Source organism: Phocoena sinus, chromosome 10 (genome assembly GCF_008692025.1).
Source record: "Phocoena sinus isolate mPhoSin1 chromosome 10, mPhoSin1.pri, whole genome shotgun sequence".
NCBI lineage: Eukaryota > Metazoa > Chordata > Mammalia > Artiodactyla > Phocoenidae > Phocoena > Phocoena sinus.
In genome coordinates, this window is record NC_045772.1 from 95,074,057 (window position 1) to 95,089,464 (window position 15,408).

The following is a 15,408-nucleotide window of genomic DNA, read 5'->3' on the forward strand; positions in this document are numbered from 1 at the left end:
TATCTTATTTATTGTTCATTATATCCCAAGCACCGTTTCAAAGGCCCTTTACATGAATTATTTTGAATCTCAAAATAGCTCTGTGGCATAGTTACTATTATTAGTATGTTGTAACAAAATTGCAAATTGAGGCATGGAGAAGTCAAACTATTTTCCCAAGTTCACTTACCTGTGCTACTAAAGTCTATGCTATTCTGATTTTATGTATAAGATGCTTTTGATATGAGTATCAGAAAAAAAGAATCTTTGTAGGTACAGTTTGATTGGTTTACATTTTTTAATTGCACTTTTGCCATCCACTACAATATTATTCTTTAAAATTCAGTCATGAATAGCGATATAAAATGTATGCTTTTCCATTTGGGGGAGATAAAACACTAAATTTCAGAGCTATGGCTGATTTTTGGACAGTTTTCTGAATTATTAGTTCCAATTTGGTTTCTCTAAATAAACAAGTAAAAACAGGAAAATAATGGCATTATACCCCAAAAGCCAAGATCTCAACACATTTGAAGTGGAAGCAGAATCTATAGTATTTTTATTATTCTTCCTCAGTGCCCTCTCTTGCCGCCCCTCCCGTGCCAAATCTGCTTGTTTATTGATAGCCTAAAACAAAATAGATTCAAGTGTCTTTGGGTGTCAGTGCACAAAGCTATAAAAGTTAGTTATACATATTCATTGAGTATTAATTATATGCTTGGTACTCTGCTCAGTGCCTTACATAATTATATTAAATAATCCTCACAATTACTTTATGAGTAAGGTAATAATATTAAACTCATTTCATAGATGAAGAAACTGAGTTTTAAAGAGTCTAACCAATTTACCAAAAGCCAGATAAGGAGTAAGTTCCAAAGTAACATTTCTCAAAATGTATTAAAGGATACTTGTATCAGAAGCAAGTCAGGGTGCTTATTAAAAACATAGTCTGTCTCCTCAGCCTTCCCACTGAGTACCATAAGTATTTGTGTTTGAACATCTGCATGTTTTTTTGGTTTGTTTGTTTGGGTTTTTTTCATTTTTTTTTTTTTTTTTGCGGTACGCCGGCCTCTCACTGTTGCGGCCTCTCCCATTGCGGAGCACAGGCTCCCGACGCGCAGGCTCAGCGGCCATGGCTCACGGGCCCAGCCGCTCCACGGCATGTGGGATCTTCCCGGACCGGGGCACGAACCCGTGTCGCCTGCATCAGCAGGCGGACTCTCAACCACTGCGCCACCAGGGAAGCCCCTATCTGCATGTTTTAACAAGCACCTCAGTTGAGATGTTTGAGAATCATGTTCATACATTTTATTGCCACGAATTTAAGGAGAAAGAGTACCTTCAGGGAAGCTGTGAAAAGAAATGAAAAGTTTGCCTATTATCCTGTTAAAGGGTGCCTCTCCACATATCTATAAATACTGCATGAGTTACTCAGCAAAAGCCAAACATAGAGCTGTCAGGAAAAGAACTATATAAAGCATTTTTGCTTGCTGTTCCACTAGCCTGTGCAACTTGTTAAAAAGCATTTACTCATTTTCAAACCCCGTCAATTTTCTTGCAAACTTTATTTTCCTTCTCTTGGACAGAAAATTACTGCTCTTCAGTCTGACCATAGGGGGACCTGGAATAGAAATTATATCTGTATAGTGTTTTACTGATTGCTGTGCTTTCTAGTGAACTGTCTCACACGAAGAGAAGCAAATATCTTTCTGTTTCCTATGAGCCAGGAGCTGTGCTTGCTGGCATAGAATAGAAAATAAGAAAGTCATGGGGTTTGCTTTCATGGAGTTTCTGATATAATTAATACTTTGAAGTTTTTATTTTAGGTTGTGGAACTGTGAGGTATATAAGACAGGTGTTATCCTATTTTAAATGTTAGAAGATGGAAGTTAAGAGGCGACACGATTGAGCCACGGTTGTACTTGAGTGATCATGCCATCTAAATTATTCTACTGACTCCAAGTTTAGTATACTTTCCACTACCTTATGCTGTCTTTCAAACTTAGATATTTTGCATAGTCTCAGACTTAGATATTTTGCACAGCGTAAGTCATTTAAGCACTAACCTTTCTTGTTTCAATGTAAAATGTATATGTTTATGTCTGAAGATGCAGTGAATCATAGCATGTTGAGATAATTAGGAATGGAAGACAAGAAGAATGAAAATTAATGGAAATTAATTAATGGAGCCATTGGGAAACCATCAGCTCATAGACTGGTTTCTGGATGTATAAAGAAGGCACTAAGTTATTCCTCAGTATAAAGGGTTATATAAAGAAGGAACTAAGTGGTGTTGGTAGGAAAGATAATGTAAAGATCACTGTAAGGGGAATAAAGGGAAAAATAAGCAATTCTATGGCTAGTGATTCCTTCCTCCAGATCTCTTATTGTACCATCGATCACTCGTCTGTGACGTGCTGTGCATATCTTTGCATTAAAGTAGTTGGTCCACCTTTGCCATGCCTGCCTTCCTTTCACACATTAAATAATGTTTGCTCTCACAGAAGGTAGGGTGAATTTTCCCATTATGAAAATAAGCACAATTCATATTTTCTGTTGCAGTTCCAGAAAGCTTGAACCTGTGAATGGAAAAGGTAGAGTGAGTTCCTTTGAAAGGTAAATAAACAATCAACGATCAAACTCTGTGTATAGTATTTTGTTGCATAAAGTGGAGATAAGAAGTACAAGGCAAAAAATTAAAAAGCAACATTCAGATCATTGAGAAACTTCCAATCTGCTTGGGAGTATAAAGTATGTACATTTGAATAGCTCAGTAGCAATTTAATATGGCATAAGATTAAGCAGAAGTGAACAGTAGGTACAGTAGGAGCCCAGAGGAAAGGATGGATGGGTATCTGAAATAATGAGAAAGGCTTTACTTTTTCCTCTTTCCATGGGAGATCATACTTTAGTTCTGCCTTGAAGGAAGGGTAGAATTTAGATAAACAGAGAGGAGCCCTGTAGGACAAGTAGCTGCACAGGTTGGAAATGAGCTCAAGGAAAAATAAGTTGATTAAAAATTTTTGAAATGAGGATTTATGTTATAGGGCAGCTGGATACACGACTGTATTGTAATTGCTTGTTATATTTCCTGCTACAGTGCTATGACAAGAGGACAAAGAATGCATATTTATTCATTCATTTGCAAATATCTATGGGATATCTACTAGGAGCCAAAGTTGTTTTATGTGCTGATGACAGAGTGGTAAACAAAGACAAGGTCCTTTCTACTGGGGAACTTACATTATAATGAGAGAAAGTTGGTAAGAAGCCAACAAATAAGTAGAAAATTTCAGAGAGTGGTAAGAGTCATGATGAAACAGACAGTGTGATATGATAGACTCAAGTGCATGTGGTGGAGGGAGGCTAGGTTAGTTTGGGTAATTAAAGCTGGTCTCATTGAGGAAGTGATGATTAAACAGACTTGAGTGACAAAGGGGAGTCCTTCATAGAGTTCTGGAGGCAGAGCTTTCTAGAAGGGAAGAGCAAGTGCAAAAAGCCCTAAGACCTCAAATCATGTTTGATTCATTGAAAGAACAGAGGGATCACCAGCGTGCCTGTACTATTGTGAATGAAGCAACAAATGATAAGAATAAAACCCAGGCCTATGAAGAAGCTTGCCTGTACTCATAATATTCTTGACTCCTACCCACAGTAAATTCTTAATAGATATCTGTTGAATCAATTAATCAGAGGTAATGATCAGATTGTATAAATTTTTAGTTATAAGTTTAAATTTTAACTGGAGAGACATTGCACAAGATTAACAAAAGGTGATTAGAGATTGGAAAACCATATTAAGTAACCCAATGTAATTGGTCCCTTTGCCTGGATTGTCTGTAGAAGGCTACAGACAAATGGCACGAGCTCAAACTGGGGCCGATTCTGGTCTGGCTCTTTCTAGCTGAGGTCTGAGGCTCCCTTTTGACATGAACATTAGAATCACCTTGTGACTGATAACGTGCTCGATTCTTGGATACCCCTAAGGTAAAAGACGAGGTAAAATGATACTGAAAAGTCAAAAGGAGCCTCAAAGTAATCACTTTCAACCATAAAATAATGAGGATGATAATTTTGTTCTGAAAATATGTGAAGAGAATCAGATCAAGCTAAGAAAACAAAACAAAACAAAACTACATACGTAGAATGTTCCAGTGGTGAAGTTAAGGGTAGAAACGAATGGGAACAAAGCATCAGGAATAGCGGTGGATTGCGACTTAGATAAAAAGCAGAGGAATGGGAGAGTAGGAAAGTAGAATCTTATTACAAGTGCTCTCTTGTTAGGATTATGGTGTAAGTGACTCAGCCAATGCTTATGTAACACACAGTAAGACACAGAGCCACCTCCCAACTTTTAAGTAACCTGTACTCAAGAGGGTAGAAGACCCCAGGACTCAAAATTCCTAGTTGTGCCTTGTATTCTGAGCATCCGATAACTTACAAATTTTTGGAGGGAACTGAGCCGTCTTCCCACATCCAGACATCACTGGATTTCTGGCGGGACAATCCAACCCAACGAATTAATCCAGTCCTGCCACTGATGTATTGCTATTGCAAACACAAGTAAATATGACGGTCAGAGTGTTTCTACAGTTCTTGTAACGGCATAAAGGCGAAGCTTCATGATGAGACGCTGGACATAAAAAGTGGATTATATGTCTATATTAATACTAATTAATTATATTTGATATTTAGAATTGTTCCAAGTTCACTTGTTTTTGCATAAAAATACTTGCAGGATACAGGGAAAACTGTAAGCAAGAGAGATAATATTCTAATATCCCTATGTGTTTGTCTTCCATCAATTGAAGGTTAGAATCCCAAATGAAGTATCAAATATGGCTCTTAAATGAAATAAGTGGTAAACAGCTAGAGAAGGAAAACGAAAAGAAATACATTGTTGATGAAACTTTATATTCCCTAGAATTAAGCTCTACTCGCTTTGGTCTCATTGCTTCGCTTGCCTACAGAATCTTGCATACAGGAATATTCATTTATTTTAGTTGACTGGGTAAAAGAGAGCTATACAATGTCTTTCTCAAAGGAATTTACAAATGATGTGCATCTACTTTTTCCTACTTTGAAATTATCACTATTTACTATACTATATACTATACTGGTTTATTTTGTTCTTTGCCTATTGCTCCAACTGGAATAAAGTTCCATGAATTTAGGAATTTTTGTAGGTTTTATTAACGCATAGGTTCAGGTCCTAGAATAGGTCCATCACATATCTGTTGAATTAATGGATGAATAAATCAGTCAATCAATCTACCTATGGGTAGCAGAATTAAAAAGAGGTCAAATGTTCACGTACTCACATACCTCCCGGAAAAAACAAGTGAGGACACATTCTTGGCAAATAAAAAATGACGTGAGCATCTTGGCAGACATGTGAGACACAAACTGGCATTCCATAAGAGATGTTCTTAAAGCTTGATCTACCTGTCACCTTTCTGTTGATTTATGTTTTTTTTTTAAAGTACATCCATATTGTATATTTCACTATAGGACCCGACAGATACAGTCTACCTGAAATTTAACTATTTTTTATTTCTCAAAAAATTACATTAGTTCCTCTTTTAGTTGTTCATCTCCAACATGATATCAACCTAGAGTAATAAGATTCGAGACTTGTTTAGTCTCCAATTAATCTCTTTGTAATAGAATTGAGATTTCAAAAAAGGTACTCTCTTATTTTGCCTGATTTGAAAGAAGTTAATTTATCTGAATATCTTCTCTATGAGTCTGAGCCACACAAAAAAAATATATGGTACAGCAAGTTAGAATAACAGGACACCCAAATGAGTGTGAACATCACTGGGCTGATTTCCTCATGTCCGGTCCACTACTGGTTACTTCAGCTCTCAGTAGGGTACAAGTCAATTTTGCTGATTACCTACAGCAGTTCTGTAGAAAATGGCTTGCCCGAATATTTGAATTCTATTGAATTTCTGTCCGCATAGAGCCCGAATCCTGATCTTCTATTCCAATTTATATTTGCATTTATTTTAATATGCAAAAATGTGAATAATTACTATATTAGAAATTGTAGGATAAGTACAATAAATAATTTCTGCCTTTTAAAAAATATATGTTTTGACAAACTGTTATTGGGTAGGAGGGAGACTCCAAGGCTTTGTTCCTGGCTTGCTCCCAGGATTTATGAAAAAGCAAAGCTACATTCAATAATATAGAGAAAGTGCAGTAGTGGATATGAATGTACATTGCTTGAAAAGAGAGCTTTTGTTAGAAGCGGTCAAAAAGGGAAATATAGAAGAGGAGACATGTTTAATAAAAAATTTTCAACTGAAATCCTGTGTGTTGTGCAAATAAGATTGTGCCCCAAACTACATCTGGGAGGGCCTATGAAAAGATAGAGTTTGCCTCATGGTTCGTTCAAAGTGTCAACAATTTAGCAAAAACTGAGAAGGCATGTAATGTTGGGATAACACTGGTATTTATATTTTCCAATCATATTGAGTTTCTTTATACTTTCAGATCCTGTTTTGAATTAATAAACAGAGTTAAGGAAGCCCAGAAATGATCTTAACTCTTGTTGTAGAGGTAAGACCAGAACTCAAAGTTTCATTCATTCTATTTCAGCACTTTCTACTCTCAAATGTAATTTTTACTGAGCTTAATAAGTTTCTGAGATTAGCACAAACTGCAAGACATAAAAATGTAAAAGAAAAAAAAAAGGCAAGTGTTTCATTTGAGATTTCTCTCCTTATGACTCCAAAATATTTGACATAGAAATATTCTTACCAGCGTGTCCTCCCTGGTGATCTTCAGAAGAGTACCATTTACATCAGCACAATACTTCTTACTGTCTTTCCACGTCAAGTTGTGCCTGAAGAATCCATAGCAACTGTCTCCATAATATCTCCAGTGTATGTCACATGGGCTGCATTTATGGCCTTAAGGAGAATCCAAGCATAGGATCCCTTTCATTCTGAAAGGATGGGCTTACTTTTTCCTCATATTCAACGTTTCCTGAAGATCTCAAGATTCCTGACAGATAGCATCACAAAAATACTCCAGAGTTAGGGGAGATGAAGAGACTAGCAAATCATACTTACTTTCCTTTTGTCCTGATTGTTGTAGTAAATCTTGGCAGAACTTCCTCGCTAATTGTTTCAGAGTTCCTGAGAGATGTTCATTCTCAGCTTGTAGGTAGTTTTGCTGCGTGACAACTAGATGTAAAAATTAGATAATAATTTGTAATTAGGATAATAAGGAGTGATGCAAAAAAAAGAAGTCCTCTCAGTGAACTTTATGTTCATCAGAGTTGTCAATCTATGAAGTGTTTACTAGATACATTATGAGTAAAAGAGTGCTGAAAGGGGATCAGGGTAAAGGGGTTATAAAGAAAACATTGTGTCAGGCAGAATGACAACCGAGAGTTCTCCAAAACAATGGGTGAACTATTTGAAGGAGATGACCACAAGTAAGAACATGCCGTAATCAAAGCGCATGCCCAAAGCAGCTGTTTTGACCTTTCCTTGAATGCAGATTTCTAAACACATTTCACAGAGGTGAATGACCTCTGCTATTATGTTTTCTGTGTAATGCCAGAATATCCATTCACTTAAAAAATACATATTGAGGGCTTCCCTGGTGGCGCAGTGGTTGAGAGTCCGCCTGCCAATGCAGGGGACGCGGGTTCGTGCCCCGGTCCGGGAAGATCCCACATGCCGCAGAGCGGCTGGGCCCGTGAGCCCTGGCCGCTGAGCCTGCGCATCTGGAGCCTGTGCTCCGCAGCGGGAAGGGACACAGCGGTGAGAGCCCCGCGTACCACAAACTTAAAAAAAAAAAAACAAAACATATTGAGGACTTCCCCGGTGGTCCACTGGTTAAGACCGTGATCCCACTTCAGGGGGCACGGGTTCGATCCCTGGTTGGGGAACTAAGATCCTACATGCCCTGTGGCGTGGCAAAAAACAAAACAACACAAAAAAGTATTGATTTGTTGTGCTCGAAGTACTGTGATATTCAGGTAAATCAAAGTAGTGGATGAAAAGTTCTAAAATATCTTATGAAAAAATAAACAAGTATCTGAACAAGCAACAATTATGCAGATGATAATGTGACGTTGGAGGGCTTTTAGATGTATAGGAAGAAAAAATATTTATCAATTAGGTGGGATATGAATTGTCTCAGTGGAAGTAAATACATTCATCTTAAAAAATGGGAAGGAGGACATTTTAGGAAGCGGGGACAGAATCAGCAAAATCTCAGGCAGGGGGACATAGGATTTATTTGTGAAACAGAAAACTCCACGTTGGCTGGATCTTAAGATGCACAGAATAGGGAGGAAAAAAGGAAAGTTTCAGAAGATAGTGTGGATCTATACTAAGGAAGATCTTAAAGACCAGCTTAAAATTCTTAAACAATCATTTTTAATTAATTTAGAAAACCTAAAAGGTAATTTTAATCAAAAGGTAAAGTTCAGAGTTCTCCTTTATTGAGAATATCCTGGCAGCTATGTATAGGATAATTGCAATAGCGACAAATAGATAGTGACAGTTAAGCTTCATGGCATACACCAGGACACTTACGTATTGCCTTCCTCAGATCAAGTCATTGGCAATAAGTCAATACTTACACATAATCCCCAGAGCCACCAGCCCAACAGCTATCCCCATGCACAAGATCAGCAGAATCAAAGCCATCACACGCCACAAAGAGGAGGAAGCAGGGTCGCCTGTGGACATACAATAAAGATGTTAGGCGGCAGGCAGTATGGCATAGTTTTGGGAGACAGCTTCACCCCCATCCCCTGCCCTCTCAGGATTGTCCAAGTGATATAAACAGTTTCTCGGGCCCATCTTGCCTTTGCTCCCTTGGTAATCACCAGCAGTAAACACAACCCACTCCATCCCCACTCCCACCGGACTTCTCTCTGAGTCAAAATGTAACTAGCAGCTAAGGTCTTCTGTGTTTGTGTTTGTCTTTGTTTTATTTTGTGCTCACTCCTCTAAATAATGGTGTTTATAAGCCACAACTGTGGAATCACACCCACTTGCTGACATCTTAGAAAGTGGAGTTTTCCAACATTTTCTCCTCTTACCCCTTAGATTTCTATTCCCTCCAGCATTTAAATCTATAAGCCTTAATGTAATGTGCCCTGCTTGTATCATTTGTTGTTTATATTCTAAATATAACTAACACATGTAGCCCATGTACATACCACTCAAATGATGTAGGGAAAGAAGGTCATTCAGGAAAATAAAACAACACTATGTATGCTATTACTAGTAGAAAAAAGGAAACTAAGGTGGATCCATTTCAACAGTTAATTTCCAAATTGCTGCCTCTTGGGCATTCTTACCTGAAGTGAGAGCTGGTTTTTGAGTTTTAATATTTAAGGTGACGTATCCATCTTCATCCTGCATGGCTTCCCTTGGAATGAAAGTGAACTCAGCATTCAATGACTTTGCAAAATGTAGTGTCCACCCTTATGATTTCAATGTCTACCCGTCTGTGACCCTCCTCTCTCTGGTAAGGTGGAGACGTATGAGTTGGGGCACATGATTTTTTGTTTTTTGTTTCTTTCCAGGAAGCCCTTTAATAGCTGCTCAGATATACATGGACCTTGAACACCAAAACACAAAAATAATAACTTGTGGTAAACGAGTAGATATGGCATTTGTTTCCTGTCTCCTTAACTTCCACTCTGACAGTTCCATCGTGTATATCCTTTCAAAGAACAGAAGTTCATGTTTCATCGTAACCTTGGCAGAGTCTAAATCATGTCGTTTAAATGAACTTATTTCTGATGAAAACTCACGGATAACACATCAACAGATATAGAGTCTATCTCATCGTGGTGTAAGAGTCTGGTATAATTTGATCTAAGATGAGCTATATTAGATGTTTCATGGTCTTGTGTTAGAAGGTCTAATTATGACCTAGAATTCATCCAAATTCTTGCATGTTTTGCAAATCAAAGGGTTTTTTTTTTTAGAGTAATTCATCCATCCATTTATTTGATTGCATTAAGTTGAAAAACTGAACAAGCTGACATTTTAAGTAATGAGTCAAGGATATTCAAATTATATTATACTCTTTAGTCCCTGCAAATCAAAGGTTTAAAAAAGTTGAGAACTCCACATGAAGCAGGATTTATATGGCTTAGGTTTAGGCATCAAAGGAAAACAATCTAATAAAGTGAAATAATACAAAGTTAATGTCTTGATGTATTGCCTTTCAGTAATGTTTTCACTTTAAAGTGAATTTCCAGGAATGGCTTTTGGATCTTTGATAACTTTAACCATAAGCTGAGTGTCTTATGGCTGGATCTATGCTTCATAAAAATATATTTGCCTTTATTTGTATCCATCAAGCATGACTTTGTGGTTTTAGAAATATGCTGGGTAAGTACAGAAGCTGTCAGGGTCAAAGGAGGCCCTGATAACATGAGTCTTAATTCTGCTTCCTCTCTCCACCTACCCCATAAATACAAGCTGAGTTACTCAGCAAAAATTAAGCAGAGAACTGCAGGAAAAAACGATAGATACAACAAAGTTTTCTTTTCTCTTTTCCGAAATCCAGAGGCTTTTCCAGCTATCTCTCAATCACCCTATAAGGCCTATCATTGACATTTTATTTCTACTTGCGTATTTTATCGCTCCCTCTTTTCTTGGCATAGGAAAGTATAGCTGAAGAAGTCTTTATTCCAAATATGCTGATGAGTTTGAATTTGGAATAAAAACCTCTGTTTAATATTGTAGAGGTTGAGTGTTACATAAGTTATCTCTTTTATTTTAAAGCAAATATCTCATTAATTTAATTATGTGTCAGGCCCTGAAATTAATAGCAAGTATTCATGGAGAAGTCATGGCACTAGTCCTTATGGAGCACGGAGTCTTAGACTTTAGGTACTTAACCTTTGCCTCTTAGTATTTAGAACAACTTTCCACTCCACCCCACCCCAGGCCACATTTTTGTCCCTCTTTCTTGTTTCACTCTTTTCCATTGCATATATGTGAGGGTATGTGTGTGTGTGTGTACATATATATATATAACATTTTTGTCATGTATACTCACAGGAATGTATTCCATGGCTCTAAAACAGTGACTGACATACAGTTACCACCCAGTAGAAATTTGGTGAAGGAATGAATGAATGAATGAATGAGTATATGTAAAATGGGCACTTATTGGAATATTACACATGCAGAAAGCGATTTAGGGAATCTTGGGAATTTTCTATGATCATGCTTTTTGCGAGAAGCCTCACCATCTACCCAGTTTCCAAGTTCCTTCCGCTGTACTATGATGTCTTTCAAATTTAGGTATTACCCAGACTCCGTTTTCTGTATTTATAGCCGAAGAACCAGTAAAAGACACTAGGATCGCAATGACAAGGTATAGATACAAAAACAAAGGAAATTAGTGAAATGCATAGCACGATGGATTAGGCTGATCAAATATATAATGATGGCTAGAGGATGTGTAAAAAAGAAAGACAAAAAGAAAATGATGTTGACTAGTATGAGTGTTATAATAATGTCTCTAAACTGAAAAAACAGAGGACATCAACATTTTGCGGTTAGCGATATCTTTTTTATAGACCTTTTACTGTACATCACCTTTAAGCTAACCCTTAGGTGCATTTATCAGTGATATCCTGTTCCCTCTCTCAGTTCTCTGAATTCAAATTGTTGGTTCACTTCTCACTTTCTAGCCTTCAACACACGTATCAAATACTGTTTATCTTTGGGAAAGGCTAGAATTTCCTGTCATGGAAAAAATGCCTAATTAATATTTTCTCTTTCATTTTCAGAAAGCTTAAAGCTGTGGACTGAAAAGTGGAATGAGCTTTATTAAAATAAACTAAATGTATAACTATCAGACAACAACTGTGGCGAAGCTTTTGGTTACAAAATAGTAGATAAAATGAAGGGGAAAATTGTGTTAGACCACATTCACAGCACTGAGACGTTTATCATGCGTGTGCATACAAAATCCCTGTAAGTAAGAAAGTCAAATAATATTCAAATGGAATAGATAAAACTTAAGATTTGACAGAAAGGCGAAGATTGCATAAGAAGAGAGAGGAAAGGGGAATATTTATCAGGGAGGGCACGCATCTGAAACAAAGTTAGGGAAGTTGGAATGAGTATGGTGTGATCTGTGATCAAGGGACGTGAACTGGTCAAGCATATTTGAACTGAGTATTCACATCACAGTATATTGGGGTACAAGGTGTCCTATTAAAACCACTGTAAAACTTACAGTTCAGGGACAATTAACCAATCAATTATTTGAACATATATCTATTGATCACTGTGTATGTCTCAAGCACTATCCTATTTTCTGGGGATCAGGTGGTGAACGAAACACACAAGAGTTGTGCTCTTATTGAGCTTATGTTCTAGTGGAGAGCGGTGAACACAGATGGCAAAGAAGAAAAGAAAGAAAAGAGCAAGACAATTTCAGATCATCATAAATGCTATGGAAAAAGTCATACAGTAGAGATTTATTGGTGGAGCTTGGAGCAGCCCTGTTTGTGCTCATTTGAACTGGTTTCTTTAACCTTTACTAGAAGGGGGTGGAGAATTGCAGTTTTCTTCCATTTTTAAAAATTGAAGTATAGTTGATTTATGATATTATATTATTTTTCAAGCGTACAAAATAGTGATTTAATGTTTTTATAGATTACATTTCATTGAAAGTTACTACAAAATAATAACATATTTTCCTGTGCTGTACAACATACCCTTGTTGCTTACTAATTTTATACATAGCAGTTTGTATCTCTTAATCCAATATCCCTATCTTGCCCCTCCCCCGCCCACTGGTGACCATTAATTTCTTCTCTATATCTGTGAGTGTGTTTCTGTTTTGTTATACACATTCATTTTAACTTTTAGATTCCACATACAAGTGATATCGTATGATATTTGTCTTTGATTTATTTCACTAAACATAATACTCTCCAGGTCCATCCACGTTGTTGCAAATGGCAGAATTTCATTCTTTTTTTATGGCTGAGTAATATTCTACTGCATATATGTACCACATCTCCTTTATCCATTCGTCTGTTGATGGACACTTAGATTGCTTCTATATCTTGGGTATTGTAAATAGTGCTTCTATGAACATTGGGGTTCTGTATCTTTTCAAATTAGTGTTTTTGTTTTCTTCAGATATATACCCAAGAGTGGAATTGTTGGATCATATGGTAGTTCTATTTTTAGTTTTTTGAGGAACATCTGTACTGTTTTCCGTAGTGACCACACCAAGTTACATTCCCACCAACAGTGTAGGAGGATTCCCTTTTCTGCACATCCTTGCCAACATTCGTTATTTGTGGTCTCTTCGATGATAGCCATTCTGACAGATGTGAGGTGATATCTCACTGTGGTTTTGATTTGCATTTCTCTGATGCTGAGTGATGTCGAGCATCTTTTCATGTGCCTGTTGGCCGTCTGTGTATCTTCTTTCGAAGAATGTTTATTCAGGTCTTCTGCCAATTTTTTAATCAGATTGTTTGTTTTTTCGATATTGAGTTGTGTGAACTCTTTATATAGTTTGGACATTAACCCTTATCATCATCAATATTTTGCAAATATTTTCTCCCACTCAGTAGGCTGTCTTTTCATTTTGTCAATGGTTTCCTTTGCTGTGCAAAATCTTCCACTTTTAAGAGCATCCAAAATAACTTATGCTTAATTCTGATATAATAACAATGAGACCATTTATTATTGCTTTTATATGCTTGTATTAATTGCCTTTGTGGTAGGCGTTATACTTATGCCAGTTTTACTAAAAAGAGAAATAAAGCACAGAGGTTAAGTGACTTGCCAAAAGTCACTGGACAAGTAAATGTTGATCCAGGATTTGAATCAATCAGTCTGTCTTCATAGTCCTTTATTTTAAACAGGATATTTTATTACCCTGATTGGATGAGTCTGTTGATACATTTCAAAAGTAAATTCTTTCCTATATTCATCCTCTGGCTCCTCCTTGTGGTCATTTGTTGTTGTTGTTTCTGCTTTTATCTTTTCTTCAGGTCTTCTGGTACCTCCAGGTTTAATTTTCAATTTTCTCCATTCCTTTTTGTAAATAATTTTGAATTCATTCCTATTCTGCTCATTGGGTACTATCCAATATAGGTCCCTCTTTGAAAGTGTTCTCTGACATAAGCATAATATGTGGGAATGGAATGATTATTGAAGAACAAAGTGAGAATACAACTTCCCATTGTGTAAACTCATTATTTCTTTTAATGTATCCCAGGTGAACAGTACTTCTCTATTTAAAGTCTGTGTTCCCTTATTTTCTGCAATGAACGGTATTTTCTGATAGATTTAATTCATGTGAGAGCAGCAAGGGAAGTCAAAGGTGATTTTAAGTTTTTGGCTGAGGAACTGTAAGTGTGAAATTCTCATTTACTGAAATGGAGAAATGTAGAGTGAAATGATTGGAAAAGGGTTGTTCATTTTTTTAACGTGTTAAGTCTGAAAATTCTATAACATATTAAGTGAATATGCCAAGTCTCCATTCAGATACCTGAACCTGGCAATCAAACTCTGGCATGAAGATATCCATTTGGAGGTCGTCTATGTATGGCTGTTACTTGAAGCCCTGAATCTGGAAGAGCTCATCCGGCAATGAGAATACACAGAAGATAGAGGGTCAAGGACTGAACCCTGGGGCTCAAAAGTATTTTGAAGTCAGCTAAGGAGGAATCAGCAAATCTGATGGAAGATAAGGTAATGAAGTAAAAGAAAAACAAGATAATGGTGTCCTGGAGAGCAAAGTATTTTGGAGAAGAATTTTAAATTAAAGGGAATTAACAGTTATGTCAAATGCTGTTTATAGGTGGAGTAAAATGAATCCTGAGAAATAGCCATTGATGTGTTGATATAGAGGTTAACAGTGACTTACTAGCATCTTACTAGAAACAGTGAGGGGGAAAGCCTGATTAAAGTGGGTTTGGGAAAACAGGAAGATCCAGCAGGCATGGACAGCTTTTGAACCCTTTTGTTGTTGAGACAATTAGAGAAATGGGGTGATTGTGTGTGTGTGTGTGGCAGGGGTGTAAGCAAACATTTTCTGGCTTATTTTTAATGGAGATATTATATCATGTTTACAAGTTAAGGTGAGTAAACCACTAGAGATTAAAAAAATGATGATTCCAGAGAGAGAGAGAGAGATTTACAAGTTAAAAATATTTGACTAAGCAGATGGAATGGATTTCAATTTGTAGATGGAGATTGACTATAGATGAGAGTGTATAGAATTTAACCACAGAAGACAGTTGAAAATGATACTGCTTTACATATACAGATGTAAAATATTTTTTGTATATTTGCTCATGGGGCAGAGGAAATGCTCTTCTGATATTTTGATTTTCTCAAGATCAGAGGCCAGGTTTTTAATTGAGTTTGAGAAAGGAGAACAGAAATTTGAGAA

General features: G+C 36.8%; 1 protein-coding gene across 1 annotated transcript; it reads right to left on the reverse strand.

Moving 5' to 3' along the window:
- Nucleotides 1-1,264: 1,264 nt before the first annotated feature.
- Nucleotides 1,265-9,482, reverse strand: CLEC1B (C-type lectin domain family 1 member B). Its single transcript, XM_032645567.1, has 6 exons — nucleotides 9,314-9,482; nucleotides 8,588-8,686; nucleotides 7,062-7,175; nucleotides 6,748-6,899; nucleotides 4,421-4,527; nucleotides 1,265-2,558 (listed from the first exon to the last, which is right to left on the reverse strand). The coding sequence occupies exons 1-6, from the start codon at nucleotides 9,375-9,377 to the stop codon at nucleotides 2,414-2,416; spliced, it is 681 nt and encodes a 226-aa protein (XP_032501458.1). The 5' UTR covers nucleotides 9,378-9,482; the 3' UTR covers nucleotides 1,265-2,413.
- Nucleotides 9,483-15,408: the final 5,926 nt, after the last annotated feature.